The following is an 18,894-nucleotide window of genomic DNA, read 5'->3' as shown; positions in this document are numbered from 1 at the left end:
GTCTGGTTCTCCCAACACCATTTGTTAAAGAGGCTATTTTTACTTCATTTTACGTTGCTGCCCCCTTTGTTAAATATTAATTGACCATAGAAACTTGGGTTTGTGTCTGGTCTCTCTATTCTGTTCCACTGGTCCATGTGCCTGTTTTTATGCCAGTATCAGGCTGTTTTGATTACAGTGGCCTTGAAATACAGTTTAGTATCAGGTATTGTGATCCCTCCTACTTTGTTCTTCTTTCTCAAAATTGTAGCAGCTATGTGGAGTCATTTATGGTTCCATATAAATTTTTGAAGTGTTTGTTCTATGTCTGTGAAATATGCCATTGGTACTTTAATAGGTACTGCATTGAATCTGTAAATTGCGTTGGGTAGTATGGACATTTTGATGATGTTAATTCTTCTGATCCATGAACACAGTATGTTTCCATTTGTTTGTGTCTTCCTTGATTTCTTTCTTCAGTGTTACGTAGTTTTCTGAGCACAGGTCTTTTATCTCCTTGGTTAGGTTTATTCCTCGGTATTTTATATTTCTTGTTGCTATATCAAATGGGATTTTTTCCTTGATTTCTGTTTCTGCTGTTTCATTGCTGGTATACAAAAATGCCTTTGATTTCTGAATATTGACTTTGTATCCGCTCTTTTGCCAAATTCATTTGTTAGGTCTAGCAGTTATTAGGTGGAGTCTCTAGGATTTTCTGTGTACACTGTCATGTCATCTACAAACAATGCCAGTTTTGTTTCCTCCTTTCCAATTTAGATGCCTTTTATTTCCTTATCCTGTCTGATTGCTGTGGTTAATACTTCCAATACTATATTGAATAGAAGTGGTGAAAGCGGACAGCCTTGTCTTGTTCCTGATCTTAGTGGAAAAGCTTTTAGTTTTTGCCCATTGAGTATGATGTTGACTGTAGGTCTCTCATATATGGCCTTTATTATGTTGAGGAATGCTCCCTATATTTCCACCTTGCTGAGTGTTTTTATTATAAATGGATGCTGTACCTTATTAAATACTTTTTCTGAATCTATTGACATGATCATGTGATTTCTGCCTTTGCTTTTGTTTATGTGATGTATTACATTTACTGATTTGCGAATGTTGAACCATCTTTGCATCCCTGGCATGAATCCCACGTGGTCATGGTGTATGATCTTTTGAATGTATTGTTGGATGCGGTTCGCCAATATTTTGTTGAGGAGTTTAGCGTCCATGTTCATAAGTGATATTGGCCTGAAGTGTTTTTTTGGTTGTTGTTTTTTTATCTGGTTTTAGGATTAGGATGATGCTGGCTTCATAAACAGAGTTTGGGTATCTTCCATCATTTTGGATTTTTTAGCATAGTCTATGAAGGATAAGGGTTAGCTCTTCCTTAAATGCTTTGTAGAATTCTCCTGTGAAACCATCTGGTCCAGGGCTTTTGTGTGATGGGAGTTTTTTGATTACTGCTTCAATTTCATCTGCTGTTATTGATCTGGTCAGGCTTTCTGCTTCTTCTTCATTGAGTTTTGGAAGATTATATTTTTCTAGAAATTTATCCATTTCACCTAGGTTTTCAAATTTCTTGGCATACAGTTCCACAAAGTAATTTGTTACAATCCTTTCTATTTCTGTGGTGTCAGTTGTAATCTCTCCTCTTTCATTTCTGATTGTGTTTATTTGGGTCCTCTCTCTTCTTTTCTTGATGAGCTTGCTTAAAGGCTTGTCAATTTTGTTCCTGTATTCATTGATTACTAAATTGTGCTTTTAGTCTCTAAGTCATTTAATTCTGCTCTGATCTTAGTTATTTCCTTCCTTCTACTTGCTCTGGGCTGTATTTGTTGTCATTCCTCAAGTCTTGTAGGTGTCGGGTTAGGTTGTTTGTTTGAAATGTTTCTTTTCTTTTTAGGTAAGCCTGTATCGCTATGGACTTCCCTCTCAGGACTGCCTTTGCTGTATCCCACAAGTTTCAGGTTGTTGTGAGTTCATTTTCATTTGTTTCCACAAACTTTTTGATTTCTTCCCTAATTTTATTATTGACCCATTCATTGTTTAATAGCAAGCTTTTCAATCCTCATGATTTTGAGTGTTTTGGGTTTTTTCCCTTGGGGTTGGTTTCTAGTTTCAGTCACTTGTGGTCGGAGAAAATGCTTGGTATGATTTCAATGTTCTTCCATCTGTTGAGGCTTGTTATGTGTCCTGTCATGTGGTCTATCTTTGAAAATGTCCCATGTGCATTTGAAAAGAGTGTGTATTTAGCTTCTTTGGGATGAAAGGCTCTATATATATTAGTTAAGTTCATTTCATCTAGGGCATTGTTCCATGCCACAATATCTTTGTTGATATTTTGTTTGGAAGATCTGTCCATTTTTGACAGTGGGGTGTTAAAATCCCCTACTATAATTGTGTTGCTGTCAATATCTTTCTTGAAGTACTTTAAGATTTTCTTTATGTATTTGGGTGCTCCTACATTGGGTGCCTATATATTTACAATGTTTATGTCTTCTTGGTGGATTCTTCCCTTGAGTATTATGAAGTGGCCTTCTGGGTCTCTCTTTATGTCCCTTTTCTTGAAGTCTGTTTTGTCTGATATTAGAATTGCTACCCCGGCTTTTTTTAGTCTGTCCATAGGCTTGGAAAATTTGTTTCCAGCCCTTCACTTTCAGTCTGTGTAGGTCTTTTGTCCTGAGGGGGGTCTGTTGTAGGCAGCATATGTGTGGGTCATGCTTTCTTATCCATTCAGCTATTCTGTCTTTTAATTGGAGCAGTTAATCCATTTATGTCTAAGGTTATTATTGATAGGTACTTATTCATTGGCATTTTTTACCTGTGTTCCTCTCAGTCTCTCTCTTTTCCTTCCTTTCCTTAGAGCAGTCCCTTTAGCATGTTTTGCAGAGCTGGTTTGGTGGAGGCGTATTCTTTTAGACTTCTTTTGTCTTGGAAGTTCTTTATTTGGCCTTCTATCTTAAGAGCCTTGCTCAGTAAACTAGCCTTGGTTGTAGGCCTCTGGTTCTCATTACTTGGAATATTTCTTGCCATTCTCTTCTGACTTGGAGTGTTTCCATGGAGAAGTCAGCAGCTAACCTTACTGGGGCTCCCTTGTATGTTATTTCCTGTTTCTCCTTTGCTGCCTTTAAGATTCTCTCTTTGTCTTGGAATTTTGCCATTTTAATGATGATGTATCTTGAAGTGGGCCTCTTTGGGTTCCTCTTGATTGGGACTCTCTGTAATTCCTGGATTCGTGTGACTTTTTCTCTCATCAAATTAGGGAAATTTTCCATCATTACTCTTTCAAATAGGTTTTCTATCCCTTGCTCTTCTTCTTCTCCTCCTCCTCCTGGTATCCCTATTATATGGATATTATTACGTTTCATATTGTCTTGCATTTCTCTTAATTCCTCATCATTCTTTCTGAGCCTCTTTTCCTTTCCTTGATCTTTCTGGGTGTTTTTTCTACTTTGTCTTCCAACTCACTGATCCGATCTTCTGCCTCATCAATTCTGCTTTTTATTCCTTCTACTGTGTTCTTCAGTTCAGAAATTATATTCTTCATTTCCTCTTGGCCCTTGTTGATAGGTTCTATTTCCTTTTTCATGTAAATATAGTTTGCAGTGAGTTCATTGTAGTTTCCCTGTGGTTTTTGGTAGTTCATTGTGAGCTCATTGAGCTTCCTGATAATCATTGCTTTGAACTCAATATAGATAGTTGACTTGCCTCTATTTTATTTAGCATTCTTTCTGAGGCTTCCTCCTTTCTTTTTATTCTGGGACTGTTTCTTTGTCTTCCCATTGTTTGTGAGACTCTTCTTGTTAGCCTCAGCTTCTTAAATGGGTCTGTTCTGACTCCCTGGGTTCATGGTGTGAACTTCTGTGGTAGAATACCTGTGAGATTCAGTGGTGCAGTCTCCTGGATCTCCTGAGCTCACTGGTCTTTTGCTGTCATTTAAGTCGGCTCTGTGTTTGGTTTTGGGTTTTGATTGTTTTGGGGTCTTTCTTTGGTGGGTCCTTCCCACCAGTTGGTTAACTGAGGGTCACTCTACCACCTCTTATATTTGGTTGTGCTGGTGAGGCCATGTGGTGTTGAAGCTAGTTCTTCCATGTGTACAAGGTTTGGGGGATTCTCTTTTGCTCTTGTTTAATTGTTTGTATTGGGTAGTTTCTCCACTACTTAGTTGTATTTCCAGATAGGTCCTGGATTGAGGTTAGCGTGGCTTCCACTCCCTCCTTCACCTTCTTCTGTTGTTATCTGTTGGTGGTTCCTTTGTTGTTGGGTTTCCTCTTCCAGTGGGTATCCTGGTGTTCACAGCTTCCACCTAGTCTTTTTTTGTGATCACATGGAGGGGAAGGCAAAATGGTTTAAGACAGCAAGAGACTATTCTGTGATATTTACAGTATTAGCCAGTAGAGAACAGATAGGAGATCCTTTGGTTATGTATAGTGTTAACCGTGATGTTCCACCGAACCACTTGGGTGGAAGTAGTTAATTGTGATCTTCCAGCCACTTTTAAGAAAGGATGGACAGAAGATAAGACTCTTGTTGGGGAGGGAAGGATTGCGAGTTGGATCTAGAAAGCAGTGAGGTTGTGGGAGGTCAGATTCTGAGGTAAGGTGAGAGTAAAGGATAATAAATAGGTGTAGTGTGTGAGGGAATGGAGTTAACCACTATAGTAAAAGAATTCATGAAACTGTGAATTGGGCTAAGATCTGGGAGGGGTGTTGTGTAGTATTTACAATAATATGGAACAGGTATTATTTACAATACTATTAGAGCAACAATCATATGACAGAATCTATGCGATCTGGACAACAAGAATAGAGGGTATAGGACCTTGATTAGTGTGCTAATGAAACACTGGTAAAGTGAAGGACAGTAAATTAGCAATACACTATAAATGAGACAATAGGAGAAACCTATCAAATGATGCAATATAGCCAGCTCAGCAAAGAAGACTAAACAGAAAAAAGAGGAATACAAGAATATTATTCAAATTTAAAATAAAAAGACAACCAACTGTATGGGAAAACATATTTGCCAATCATACCTCAGACAAAGGTTTAATCTCCAAAATATACAAAGAACTCACATGACTTCACTCTAAGAAGACAACTAACTCAATTAAAAAATGGGGAAAGGACTTGAACAGACACTTCTCCAAGGAGGACATACAGAGAATCCAGAGACACATGAAGAGATGTTCAATATCACTTGCTATCAGACAGATGCAAATTAAAACCACAATGAGACACCACTTTACACCAGTCAGAATGGCTATCATAAACAAAGCAATAAACAACAAATGTTGGAGAGGCTGTGGGGAAAAGGGGACCCTAGTTCACTGTTGGTGGGATTGTAGACTGGTACAACCACTATGGAAAACAGTATGGAATTTTCTCAGAAAACTAAAATTGGGAGCTTACGGAAGATGGCGCCGGAGTAGGACAAAGGATTTCACTTCCCTTCACGCGTCGGAGAAAAACCAGGCTGCTCTGCAGAGGAGCACGGCGAACACCCAACAGGGACCCAGCATATGGGATGGCAGGACCCCAGAGAGTATAGCGGACACTGAATGACCAGAGGTTGAGGAGAGGAGACGGACCTCAGATCAGCAAGGTACGAGGGAACAGCACAGAGGCTGCGGGCCCTTCGCCGGGCAGCGCCAGGGCCCTGGCAGGGCCGCCAACGACAACCCTATGAGAGAACTAGTCACCGGCATCCTCTCTAACCAGCAGGGTGCAGATTGGAAAACACCTGGAGAGATCGGTTTGCCTGCAGTGGCAGCGAGAGGAGTGGGCATTGGGAAGCAAACCGGAGAACTCTGATAACCCGTGAAGTCAGGCTGTGTTTGCCAGTTTGGGGAACTGAGGGGCCCCAGCGTTCCCAGTAGCCTGAGCTGGCGCTCCCACAGTCTCAGGGGAGATTCGGGATACGGTCAGTGCCCCTGGAAGAGCACCAGTCACCAGCTCCCTCCCTACCCAGCCGGGCGCAGGCTGAGAAGCACCAGGAGTCAGGCTGTAGTTACTGGCTTGGAGGTCTAGGAGTCCCGTGCATTCCGGTGGCGCGCATTCCCAGAGGTGCGCATTCCCTATACCGGGGGACTTCAGCCGGGAACTCCAGCCAGCGCTCACACAGCGCGAGACTGACAGGGCCCCTGGGGAAGCGCCAATCGCCAGATCCATCCCTACCCAGCTGGGCTCAGACTGAGAAGCACCCGGAGTCAGGCTGTGGTTGCCAGCTTGGAAGAATTGTGAATTGCCCAGTGTGTGCAGCCACAGCACTGGGAAAGGTCCAAGCCCAAGCCTGCGAGACCAGGAAAGCCTGGCTGGGAGTGCGTGCCCTCACGCCAGGCCAGAGCTGGGAAGCCTGGGGAAAAACCTGCTCTCAGTGGGGCACGGGAGGGTGGCGCCATTCTGGAACTTGGGAGGGCACTCGAGACCAGCTAAGTTCACCGAGAGGAGAGAAAGGCCACACTAATAGCCCCTCTGGCTGCTGCACCTAGGGAGACCAGAAGAAAAGGTTTGACCAGCTGGAAGCCAACAAGAGGAGTAGGTGGAAGTAGAGAACACCAAGATACCTGCAGGAGACTGCACCACTGAAACTCACAGGCATCTTACCACAGAAGTTCACACCATAAACCCAGGAACCCAGAACAGATCACTTTAAGAAGCTGAAGCCAACAAGAAGACCAACACAAACAATGGGAAGACAAAGAAACAATCCCCAAATGAAAGAAAAGGAGGAAGTCTCAGAAAGAACGTTAGATGAAATAGAGGCAAGCCAACTATCAGATATTGAATTCAAAGCACTGGTTATCAGGAAATTCAAAGAGCTTACAACGAACTACCAGAAACTACAGGGGAGCTACAATGAACTCTCCACAAATTATACCAGCATGAAAAAGGAAATAGAAGCCATCAGCAAAGGCCAAGAGGAAATGAAAAATACAATTTCTGAATTGAAGAACACAGTAGAAGGTATGAAGAGTAGGATTGATGAGGCGGAGGACCGCATAAGCGAGCTCGAAGACAAGGTGGAAAGAATCTCCCAGACAGACGAGGTAATGGAAAAGAGAATCAGAAAAAATGAGGAGAGTCTAAGAGAAATACAAGACAATATGAAACGTAATAATATCCGAATAATAGGAATACCAGAAGGGGAAGAAGAAGAACAAGGGATAGAAAACCTACTTGAAAGAGTAATAACAGAAAATTTTCCTAAGATGAGGGGAGAGAAAGTCACACGAATCCAGGAATCGCAGAGAGTCCCAGGCAGGTGGAACCCAAAGAGGCCTACTGCAAGACACATCATCATTAAAATGGCAAAACTCCAGGACAAAGAGAGAATCCTAAAGGCAGCAAGGGAGAAAAAGGAAGTAACATACAAGGGGGTCCCAATAAGGTTGGCTAATGACTTCTCAACGGAAACATTCCAAGCAAGAAAAGAATGGCAGGAAATATTCCAAGTAATGAGAAACAGAGGCCTACAACCGAGACTGCTTTATCCAGCAAGGCTCTCAATCAAGATAGAAGGCCAAATAAAGAGCTTCCAAGACAAAAGAAGTCTAAAAGAATACGCCTCCACAAAACCTGCTCTACAAGAATTACTAAAAGGGCTGCTTTAAGGAAAGGAAGGAAAAGAGAGAGACAGAGAGGAACACAGGTACATAAATGGCAATGAATAAGTACCTTTCGATAATAACTTTAAACGTAAATGGATTAAATGCACCAATTAAGAGACATAGAATAGCTGAATGGATAAGAAAGCATGACCCACACATATGCTGCCTACAAGAGACTCACCTGAGGACAAAAGACCACCACAGACTGAAAGTGAAAGGATGGAAACAAATTTTCCAAGCAAATGGACATGAAAAAAAAGCCGGGGTAGCAATCCTCATATCAGACAAAATAGACTTCAAAAAAAAGGCTATAAAGAGAGACCCAGAAGGTCACTTCATAATACTCAAGGGAAGAATCCACCAAGAAGACATTAACATCATAAATATATATGCACCCAACACAGGAGCACCCAAATATATAAAGAAAATCCTAGAGGACCTCAAGAAAGATATTGACAGCAACACAATTATAGTAGGGGATTTTAACACCCCACTGTCAAAAATGGACAGATCTTCCAAACAAAATATCAACAAAGATATAGCAGCATTAAACGACACTCTAGAAGAAATGGACCTAATTGATATATATAGAGCCATCCATCCCAAAGAAACTAAATACACTTTCTTTTCAAACGCACATGGAACATTTTCAAAGATAGATCACATGATAGGACACAAAACCAGTCTCAACAACTTCAGGAAAATAGAAATCATACCAAGCATCTTCTCTGATCACAAGGGACTGAAATTGGAAACCAACCCCACAGGAAAAAACCCAAAACACCCAAAATCATGGAGACTGAATGGTAGGCTATTGAACAATGAATGGGTCAAGATTGAAATTAGGGAGGAAATCAAAAAACTCCTTGAAACAAATGAAAATGAACTCACCACAACCCAAAATTTATGGGACACAGTGAAGGCAGTCCTGAGAGGGAAGTTCATAGCGATACAGGCTCACCTAAAGAGGATAGAAACATTTCAAACAAACAACCTAACCCAACGCCTGCAAGAACTCGAGGAACAACAACAAAGACAGCCCAGAGCAAGTAGAAGGAAGGAAATAACCAAGATCAAAGCAGAATTAAATGACATAGAGACTAAAAGCACAATTCTAAAGATCAATGAATCCAGGAGTTGGTTTTTTGAAAAGATAAACAAAATAGACAAACCTTTAAGTAGGCTCATTAAGAAAAGAAGAGAGAGGACACAAATAAACACAATCAGAAATGAAAGAGGAGAGATTACAACTGATACCACAGAAATAGAAAGGATTGTAAGAAATTACTATGCGGAACTGTATGCCAAGAAATTTGAAAACCTGGGTGAAATGGACAAATTTCTAGAAAAATATAATCTTCCAAAACTCAATGAAAAAGAAGCAGAAAACCTGAACAGGCCAATAACAGCAAATGAAATTGAAGAAGTAATCAAAAAACTCCCATCACACAAAAGCCCTGGGCCAGATGGTTTCACAGGAGAATTCTACAAAGCTTTTAAGGAAGAGCTAACCCCTATTCTTCACAGACTATTCCAAAAAATCCAAAAGGAGGGAAAACTCCCCAACTCTTTCTATGAAGCCAGCATCACCCTAATCCCAAAGCCAGATAGAGACACAACAAAGAAAGAAAATTACAGACCAATATCACTGATGAACATAGATGCTAAAATCCTCAACAAAATATTGGCAAATCGCATCCAACAATATATCAAAAAGATCATACACCACGACCAAGTGGGATTCATCCCGGGGATGCAAGGATGGTTCAATATACGCAAATCAATAAATGTAATACACCAAATAAACAAAAGCAAAGACAAAAACCACATGGTCATATCAATAGATGCGGAAAAAGCTTTTGATAAGGTACAACACCCATTTATGATAAAGGTACTCAGCAAGGTGGGAATAGAGGGAACATTCCTCAATATAATAAAGGCCATATATGAAAGACCTACAGCCAACATCATACTCAATGGGCAAAAACTAAAAGCTTTTCCACTAAGATCAGGTACAAGACAAGGTTGCCCACTTTCACCACTTCTATTCAATATAGTATTAGAAGTTCTAGCTGCAGCGATCAGACAAGAAAAGGAAATAAAAGGCATCCAAATCGGAAAGGAGGAAACAAAACTGGCATTGTTTGCAGATGACATGATAGTGTACATGGAAAACCCTATAGCCTCTACCAAAAAACTGCTGGAACTAATAAATGAATTTGGCATAACAGCGGGATACAAAGTTAATATCCAGAAATCAAAGGCATTTTTGTATACCAACAATGAAGCAGCAGAAGCAGAAATCAGGAAAAAAATCCCATTCGATATAGCAAAAAGAAAAATAAAATATCTGGGAATAAACCTAACCAAGGAGGTAAAAGACCTGTATGCAGAAAACTACACAACACTGAAGAAAGAAATCAAGGAAGACACAAATAAATGGAAACATATACCGTGTTCATGGATTGGAAGAATTAACATCATCAAAATGTCCATACTACCCAAAGCAATTTACAGATTCAATGCAATACCTATTAAAGTACCAATGGCGTATTTCACAGACATAGAACAAACACTTCAAAAATTTATATGGAACCAGAAAAGACCCCGAATAGCTGCTGCAATTTTGAGAAAGAAGAACAAAGTAGGAGGGATCACAATACCTGATATCAAACTGTATTACAAGGCCACTGTAATCAAAACAGCCTGGTACTGGCACAAAAACAGGCACATAGACCAATGGAATAGAACAGAGAGCCCAGAAATAAACCCAACTCTCTACAGTCAATTAATATTCGACAAAGGGGGCAATAACATAAAATGGAGTAAAGACAGCCTTTTCAACAAATGGTGTTGGGAGAACTGGACAGCTACATGCAAAAAAATGAAACTTGAGCACCAACTTACACCATACACCAAAATAAATTCAAGGTGGATAAAAGACTTAAATATAAGCCATGAAACCGTTAAAGCCCTAGAGGAGAGCATTGGCAAGAAAATCTCAGATATTCCACAATATTGCAGCAATATTTTTACTGATACATCCCCTAGAGCAAGGGATATAAAGGAAAGAATAAACAAATGGGATCTCATCAAAATTAAAAGCTTCTGCATGGCTAAGGAAAACAGTATCAAGATACAAAGAGAGGCAACTGTTTGGAAAAACATATTTGCCAATGATACCTCAGACAAAGGTTTAATCTCCAAAATATACAAAGAACTCACTCGACTCCACTCAAAGAAGACAAGCAACCCAATTAAAAAATGGGCAGAGGACTTGAACAGACATTTCTCCAAGGAGGACATACAGAGGATCCAGAGACACATGAAAAGATGCTCGATATCACTAGCTATCAGAGAGATGCAAATTAAAACCACAATGAGATACCACTTAACACCAGTCAGATTGGCTATCATAAACAAAGAAACAAACAACAAGTGCTGGAGAGGCTGTGAGTTCACTGTTGGTGGGATTGTAGACTGGTACAACCACTATGGAAAACAGTATGGAATTTTCTAAGAAAACTAAAAATGAATGTGCCTTTTGACCCAGCAATTCCACTCTTAGGAGTATATCCTAAGAATCCTGAAACACCAATCCAAAAGAACCTATGCACCTCAATGTTCATAGCAGCACAATTCATGATAGCCAAGAGTTGGAAGCAACCTAGATGCCCATCGGTCAATGACTGGATCAAAAAACTATGGTACATATACACAATGGAATTCTATGGAGCAGAAAGAAAGAAGGAGCTCCTACCTTTTGCAACAACATGGATGGAACCGGAAAGCATTCTGCTGAGTGAAATAAGCTAGGTGTTGAAGGACAAATACCATATGATCTCACCTTTAACAGGAAGCTAAACAACAAAACAAACAAGCAAGCAAAATATAACCAAAGACACTGAAATAGAGAACAGGCTGACAGTGACCAGAGGGAAGAGGGGAGGGAATTTCAGGAGAAATAGGGGAGGAATTTAGAGGAACATATATAAAGGATACATGGACAACAACTGAGAAGGGTGGAAATGGGAGGGAGGGAGGAACATGGGGGGTAGGATGGGATGGGAGTAATAGAAAACTGTACTTGAAAAATAAATAAACTTAAAAAAAATAAAAAACAAATAATAGATGTAATAATAATGAAAAAAGTAACACAAATATGCAGTAACTTGCAGTTTCTCTGCAATAGCAAAGTGAAATTTGTCTCGCTGTCTCAAATGTTTGGATGCCCCCTCTTTGGATCCAACTCTGGTCTTTCCAGAGTTCCAGGTTTTTTTGTCTCACTTATGGGTATAAAAAAATGCAGGATAAGGGAGGAAGAAGAGGTAAAATTGGAAAGAAAAGAAGAAAGAATAAAACAGAAAGAAGGGAAGAGAGGAAAAACATATTGAAACAATAATAAAAACAATAATAAAAATTTTTTAAATAAAAGATTACTTAAAAAAAACACCTCTTGTTAGTTTCTAACTGGCCAAACCAGTTTTTCTGGTCTTGCTGGCTGCAGCAGGCTGAGGGGCAATTGATAGGGCTTTTCTCCCTTCCTGATCTGCACTCAGCCAGTCTTGCACACACTCTCTCTAGAGCTAGCCTGGCGCTGCTCCTTGGTGTCTTGGATGTGGGATCCAGGTCTTCCTCAGAGGCTCTTTCCCCCGGTTTACCGCTGTGGGCCAGGGTGCGGGTGCACAGAGGTGCTCCACCAGGCTGCCTTGGTCCCTTCCCAGTGCTGCTATGGGAGTATGCTGGGTCTTCTTCTCTGCCTTCCAAGCAGCCTCCGGATCACTGCCCGGCTGGGAGGGGAGTAGGCCAAGGGGCTGTTGCAGGAGAATTTCCCAAACAGTTTTTCTTTTTGAGAAATTCCTCCTACTCAAGCCTTTCACTCTGGACAGCCAATTCTCCAGCCAGACCAGTGACTATCGGAGTCAGTGCTCGTCACTGTGCAACTCCCAACTCTCCCAAGCCAGTGACAGCCCCTGTGTGTTTGCCTCTTTGTCCTTATTCCCCTCTTTACCACTTCAAGCAACCAGATCTCTCCCAGTGCTTCTCAAACCCAGCTTGGCCAGGGAGGGAGCAGTTGACCTGGGTCTCTCCCAAGGACTCTGTGGCAGACCCGCCACTCCCAAGGAGTCTCTGGTAGACCCAGTGCTGGGTGCCAGGCCTGGAGCTCCAGCCGCCCTGGTCCCTGCACTGGTCCCTGGGACCTTACTGTCCTGAAGCACTCTCCTTACTGTCTAGTTTTTCAGTGTCCACTACAATTTATGGCCTCTTGTTTTCATATATGCTAGGATACTGTGGGCTGTTTGCTCTGTTCCTCTGTAGATCGGCCAGGTTTTTCTCCCACGTGTAGGTAGAAGTGGAATCTGCTCCCTCCTACTCCATCACCATCTTCCTTCCCTATTCATAGTTTTGATCATCTTCTTTTTCTTAGATAAGTTCCTTTAACCTTTCATATAATAATGGTTTGGGGATGATGGACTCCTTTAACTTGACCTTTTCTGGGAAGCACTTCATCTGCCCTTCCATTCTAAATGATAGCTTTGCTGGACAGAATAATCTTGGATGTAGGTTCTTGCCTTTCACAACTTCAAATACTTCTTTCCAGCCCCTTCATGCCTGTAATGTTTCTTTTGAGAAATCATCTGATAGTCTTATGGAAATTCTTTTGTAGGTAAATCTCTCCTTTTGTCTTGCTGCTTTTAAGATTCTCTCCTTATCTTTAATAATGGGTAACTTAATTATGATGTACCCTGGTGTATGTTTCCTTGGGTCCAACTTCTGTGGGACTCTCTGAGCTTCCTGGACTTCCTGGACTTCCTGGAAGTCTATTTCTTTCACCAGATTGGGAAAGTTCTCCTTCATTATTTTTTCACATAAGTTTTCAATTTCTTCTTCCTTTTCTCCTTCTGGCACCACTATGATTTAGATGCTGGAACATTTAAAGTTGTTCCAGAGGTTCCTAAGCCTCTCCTCATATTTTTGAATTCTTGTTTCTTCATCCTATTCTGGTTGAATGTTTATTTCTTCCTTCTGGTCCAAACCATTGATTTGAGTCCTGGTTTTCTTCCTGTCACTGTTGATTCCCTCTGCATTTTCCTTTAATACACTTTTCATAGTCTTCACTCTTTCCTCTATTTTGCAACCGTACTTAACTATTTCTGTAAGCATCCTGATTACCAGTGTTTTGAACTGTGCATCTGATAGGTTAGCTATCCCTTCATTGCTTAGTTGTATTTTTTCTGGAGCTTTGATCTGTTCTTTTATTTGGACCATTATTTTTGTCTTGTCATGCCTGTTACATAGTAAGGGGCAGAACCTTAGGTTATTTGCCAGGGTGGGGCAACCCAAGTTTTTGCTTCGTGGTGCTGTCTGTAAGTAGGGGTCTGAAAGGAAACAAAGCTGCTTGATTAGCTCTCTGCTGGCTTTCAGTCACTTCCCCCACTGCCCACAAGCAAATTGGGCCCTTCTGGTGCTGATTCCTGGGTGGGTGGGTTTGTGTATGTTCTAGGACCCTGTTGGTCTCTCCAACAAACTCTCCTGTGAGGCTGGGAGTGTCTCCCGCTGCCTCAACTCCCACAGGTTTTTCAGTCAGACGTTTTGAGGCTTTATTTTCCTGCACTAGAACCCAGAGTTTCTCGTCTGTCTCGCTCTCCAGCTGTTTTTCCTGGTTTAACTGCATGCAAATGTGTGACTGCCTGGTCCACCAGCTGCCACCTTGGTGGCAGACTGCCTGGTCTGAAAGTTGCCACCTTGCTGTGTGTCTTCTCTACCAGGATGCCTATCTCTGCCCCTCCTACCTGTCTGGATAATTGTTTCCTCTTTAACTCCTTGGTTGTCTGACTCCATACAGTTGGATTTTCTGTCAGTTCTGGTTGTTTTTTGTTTTTAAATTTGTTGTTGTCCTTTGGTTGTGCAAGCAGGCACAGTGTATCTACCTACGCCTCCATCTTGGCCAGAAAATGTGTGATAACAACTTGATCATGAAAAGCTCGACTTGAAGAAAACACCTGCTGGTGTTAATAAGATAGATGAATTTCAGGCAAAAGAAAATTATCTCTGTGCCTGTCTTGATAAAATACTAACAGAGTTCTCTATTTATTTCATTTTACTTAAAAGTTTCTTTGAATTACTATGAAATCTTAACAGAAAATCATTTGGATTATGGGGTCCTGGCAGGTGAAGACTTTTAAAATATTGCTGAATCTTTACATGTACTAACAGATTTATTAAGGGAATATAAAAAATGGAATAAAAACATTTCTTTTGTTGTAGATATTTATTATAACAAGCCAGAGTGATCTGAAAAGGAATTCAAAGGTCTTAGTAGGCATGGCTGTTAGGGTCTTAGTGGGCATTAACTTCAACATATGCACATTCCTTTTCTCTGAAGGTTCAGAGCCTTAATATAAAATTGTTGAAAATTTTATCAATTGCCATTTTTTATGTCCAAGAGAAAATACCATATCCATTGAACTTAGGGACCACATTCTAGTCAGTGTTTTTTGTTTGCTCATTTGTTTGTTTACTATATACAGAATAAACTCTCTTATTAGACTGCTTTCTATTTCTAGTGGACATGTTTACATATAATTTAGGAAGCAAAATTTTGGCCTCTTTCTTCCTAGTTATTTTCCATTAAAAAAATAACTATCTATACCAAAAAGTAGTTAATTTCCATGTGTAATGAACATTTTTTAAAATATTTTATTTATTTATTTTTAGAGACAGGAGAAGGGAAGGAGGAAGAGAGGTGGAAAAAGATCAATGTGTGAAAGAAACATCAGTTGCTTCTCACACACCCCCATCTGGAGACCCCTGCCACAACCCAGGCATGTGCCCTGACTGGGAATCAAACCAAGGACCTTTCAGAGGCTGCCACTCAGTCCACTGAGCCACACGAGCTAGAATTTATTTGACTGCAATGAAATGGTGCAAAGAAAATTTGTGTAATCGAAATCTATAGCACTGCAAAAATTTAATTTGATCCTCTACATTTAAACTTGCATTGAATCAAACTATTGACCAGACCTATTAATAAACCAACTGGGTATATTTTAATATTCATTCCTTTCACTCTTCCAGGATTTATACAACTTAAAGCACATGAATAGCACTTTACATTTTATAAGCATTTTCACATATATTTTCACTTTTGATCTTTCAAATATTCTTATAAAGCCCTGGCTGGTGTGCTTCAGTGGATTGAGTGCCAGCCTGCAAACAAAAGGGTAGCTGGTTCAATTCCCAGTCAGGCACATGCCTGGATTTGGGCCAGGTCCCCAGTACGCATCCACCCATTGATGTCTCTCTCCCTCTCTTTCTACCTCCCTTCCCTTCTGTTTAAAAATAAATAAGCAAACTCTTTTAAAAATAAATCCTTATAGGGAAGGGATATTATAGAATTATGGAAGCTTTTATTTTCTCCACTGTACATATGAATAAATTGGGGGTCAGGCATCATACTCATAAGTAAATGCAGGTAATTGGCCTTAAATAAAGTTTTGAATTTCAAGCTTTATTTAATTCATTGTGTTCCATTGAGAAAGCCTCTGACCTTTTTCACAATAACCCCTTGTCAGCCTTGTATCCTTACTGACTTATGTCCATGTCATTCTTTTCACTGTTTGTGATATTTCAATCTTTGTCTTCACTCCCCTCACTCCCATCATAAACCCCTTTCTGCAATGTTTCTGTTTTTCTTGAATATTCATTCAAGGTCCAGCAAAGCTTACACCCCCTCCAGGAAGTCTTCCAGCCCTCACCATTATTATTTAATACAGCTTTTACAAAGATTGATTCTTACATTCTTAAGTTGTTCATTTATGTTTATCAAACTCTCCTGCTAAACTATAAACCCCCCAAAACAGAGACCAAGTCTTATGCTTCTTTGAAATTCACAGCACCCTAGCACTGGATATATATGTAGTAAATTCATATTAAGTGTTTGGCAATTACTTAATCTGTCCAATAGAGCCATTGCTGAACTTACTGGTTTTGTATTCCAAACATGTGACTTGTAATTTACCCTGTTTTATTACCTATTATAGTTGAATGTAGTGTGGTCTTTTCAATATGGTCATGTACAAATTGACCCTAGCATTGATTTCTAATGTCAGTGAAGACCAGGCATATGGCCTACAGGATCAATTCCACTACATAGGCCTGATGATTTCCCAGAATAGAGCAGACATTGACCCATATATTGGTACTGAGAACACGAACAGGAAACATTATGCAGTGATTGCTTTTCCACAGAATTACATTAACATTACCCATTTGCCTATTCATGATTTTTCAGCAGATCAGGAATATCTGTCAAAGTTAGCTCTGTGGCACAACATATGAATGTGCATTCTGCTATTTATTATAAATGATGCTGATCAAAAATATTGTCATTACAAATTTAATTTAAAGAAAGAAATCTCCATGCGAAAATGACACACTTGAGAGTCATTACATTAAAAAACAAAAAATGGGTACTGTATGACAACTCAGTTCTTCTGGATTACAAGTATTCTCTTTAAACTAATAACTACTTTTATTCATGTTTTAAGGAGAATTTGGAGAAGTCTGCAGTGGGCGTTTGAAGACACCAGGGAAAAGGGAGATCCCAGTTGCCATCAAAACTTTGAAAGGTGGCCACATGGATCGCCAAAGAAGAGATTTTCTAAGAGAAGCTAGCATCATGGGTCAGTTTGACCACCCAAATATTATTCGACTAGAAGGTGTTGTCACAAAAAGTAAGTACTGATTTCTTTAATTACTTCTTTTGTATATTTATCTCACTTCCTTTCATTTTCAAAAAAAAGCTTAATAGTAATACTATAACCATTAAGGGGATAATTTAATTCAAATATTATCATCTGGTATCACTCCTGAGTCTTGATATTAGGCCATGGCATTATCAGAGTTTGCAGTGGTCACCACACAGCTTTGAAATGGTAATACTGCCTATAAATCATTTGCTAATTTAACTTGAAGTACTGAATCAAGTGTAAAGAGCTATTTATATTTTTTCTCATTTGTTTAAGCTATTCCCTTTTTCTAAAGCTGCCTAACTTTCAGTATTAGTAGAAGAAACCATTTAAGTGTTTGGGGTCATTAAAGTAAAATACTTCTGTGTGGAAATAAATTGCATGTGCAATATGGAATGCTTTGTCTGAAGTAAACTTTTGAACAAAAGGTTCTGCATGGAACCTATCTTCATAAATACCATTAGGACTAAGTTATTTTAATTGACATAAAGTAAAAATAGAACTACGATTTCTGAAATAAAAAGTCTGTTTTTAATAGAAATAGTGGGATGAAAGCCATTTCTTTGCAAAGAAAGTCTTTTAAATCCACAATTAATCATATTTCTAAGAAATATATTGCTATATATTCACTTTTATTTGAATAATCATAGGGCATAAAACCGAACTATATTTCTCCTCATTATATTCACTAATGAATATAACATATAAAACCTAATATAGAATGGCATTTAAAAAACACAAAAAACAATTTAGAACTTTGAGAGGCATTTTTCTTTCATAAAACTGAAATTTCTTTGAAAATCATTTATATGAAATTGAAATTTAATGTCAGATTTGGAGCAAAAAGGTATAAAAATTTACTAAATGTGTAATTGACTGTGTGTCTGAAACACCTAAGCCCTTCTCACAAGTGTCCAACATGCTGCCCAGTGGGAGCAGATTACTGACAGCCATGCTAGGTTGGAGGACTCAGAGAGTTCATTGATGGTAGCTGTTGCAGTGGGCTGTTACTTTAATGGCCTTAATGGGGCCTTCAGGTACTCATGCCCTTGTGTTTTTCTCTCCCACATTGACTCTGGGCTTGTCCATGTGGCCGGCCTTGGCCAATGAGACAGTAACAAGTATGGTACAATGGAGAGCATCTTACTCATTTGTATGTTGGAGCTAGTCCTCTTTCAAAACTCCTTCCTCTCACCCAGAGTTCAATGCTAAGCAAAGCTAATGCACATGGTGAGGACATGTGCAGTACTGCAAAGAGGAGAACTGAGGCTTTCCAGCTGCCAGCTCTATGGGAGCTCCCCGCAGAATCAGCACCAAGTGTCAGCATTATGATAAACCACCTCAGACACTGCTCCCCTTCACTGACCACCACCAGATGCTGCAACTGCAGTTGACGTCTTGTGCAACAAAGAATCACCCCCCTCAGTTTAGCCAACCCATAAAATCATGAGAAATAATAAAATGGTTATTTACAGGCACTGCGTAGTTGATTACACAACCATGGCTAATCAAACAGATGGACCTCAGTTAGAATGCTGCTCTAGCCATTTGTGG

The 18,894-nt window shown here is 39.9% G+C and overlaps 1 protein-coding gene across 2 annotated transcripts in view; it reads left to right on the top strand.

Moving 5' to 3' along the window:
• The window catches only part of EPHA6 (EPH receptor A6), an 898,848-nt gene that overhangs the window by 650,850 nt on the left and 229,104 nt on the right, over positions 1-18,894 (top strand). For both annotated transcript variants that reach the window (XM_037058993.1, XM_037058992.1), the window contains exon 11: positions 17,140-17,325. In XM_037058993.1, coding sequence (XP_036914888.1) covers positions 17,140-17,325 — 186 coding nt within the window. The remainder of the gene's footprint in view (positions 1-17,139; positions 17,326-18,894) is intronic.

The sequence above is a fragment of the Sturnira hondurensis genome, unplaced genomic scaffold (assembly GCF_014824575.4).
Source record: "Sturnira hondurensis isolate 20B ecotype Veracruz unplaced genomic scaffold, ASM1482457v3 Scaffold0010428, whole genome shotgun sequence".
NCBI classification, from domain to species: Eukaryota; Metazoa; Chordata; class Mammalia; order Chiroptera; family Phyllostomidae; genus Sturnira; species Sturnira hondurensis.
Note: the sequence above shows the minus strand (reverse complement) of the source record. Positions and strands in the feature narration are given on the sequence as shown.